This window comes from Penaeus monodon, chromosome 22 (genome assembly GCF_015228065.2).
Source record: "Penaeus monodon isolate SGIC_2016 chromosome 22, NSTDA_Pmon_1, whole genome shotgun sequence".
NCBI lineage: Eukaryota > Metazoa > Arthropoda > Malacostraca > Decapoda > Penaeidae > Penaeus > Penaeus monodon.
Window position 1 is genome coordinate 8305504 of NC_051407.1, and position 230 is coordinate 8305733.

Consider the following 230-nt stretch of genomic DNA (forward strand, 5'->3'; position numbering starts at 1 on the left):
GACGTAAAATAGAAGTAAAAATGTACAGTTTTGTAAAATGAGTGAAATTTTTTTTTTTTCTTAGATACCAATATACGAATAAAAATAATCGTCTCTATTTTTGTTATTTTCAGGCTTGGAGGTGAGGGACTAACCGGTCCGAATTAATAAATAAATAAAGATTAAAATTTGCTTTCCCTTATTTACCTGACTGATAAGTTTAGTGCAGCAAAAATTAGGCATTACAAAAA

General features: G+C 27.8%; 1 protein-coding gene across 1 annotated transcript in view; it reads left to right on the forward strand.

The window, feature by feature from the left end:
- The window catches only part of LOC119586903, a gene marked incomplete in the record, with an annotated part of 5214 nt that extends 5045 nt beyond the window's left edge, over positions 1–169 (forward strand). The window contains 1 exon segment of the mRNA XM_037935641.1: positions 114–169. Coding sequence (XP_037791569.1) covers positions 114–147 — 34 coding nt within the window.
- Between the last annotated feature and the right edge of the window lie 61 nt (positions 170–230).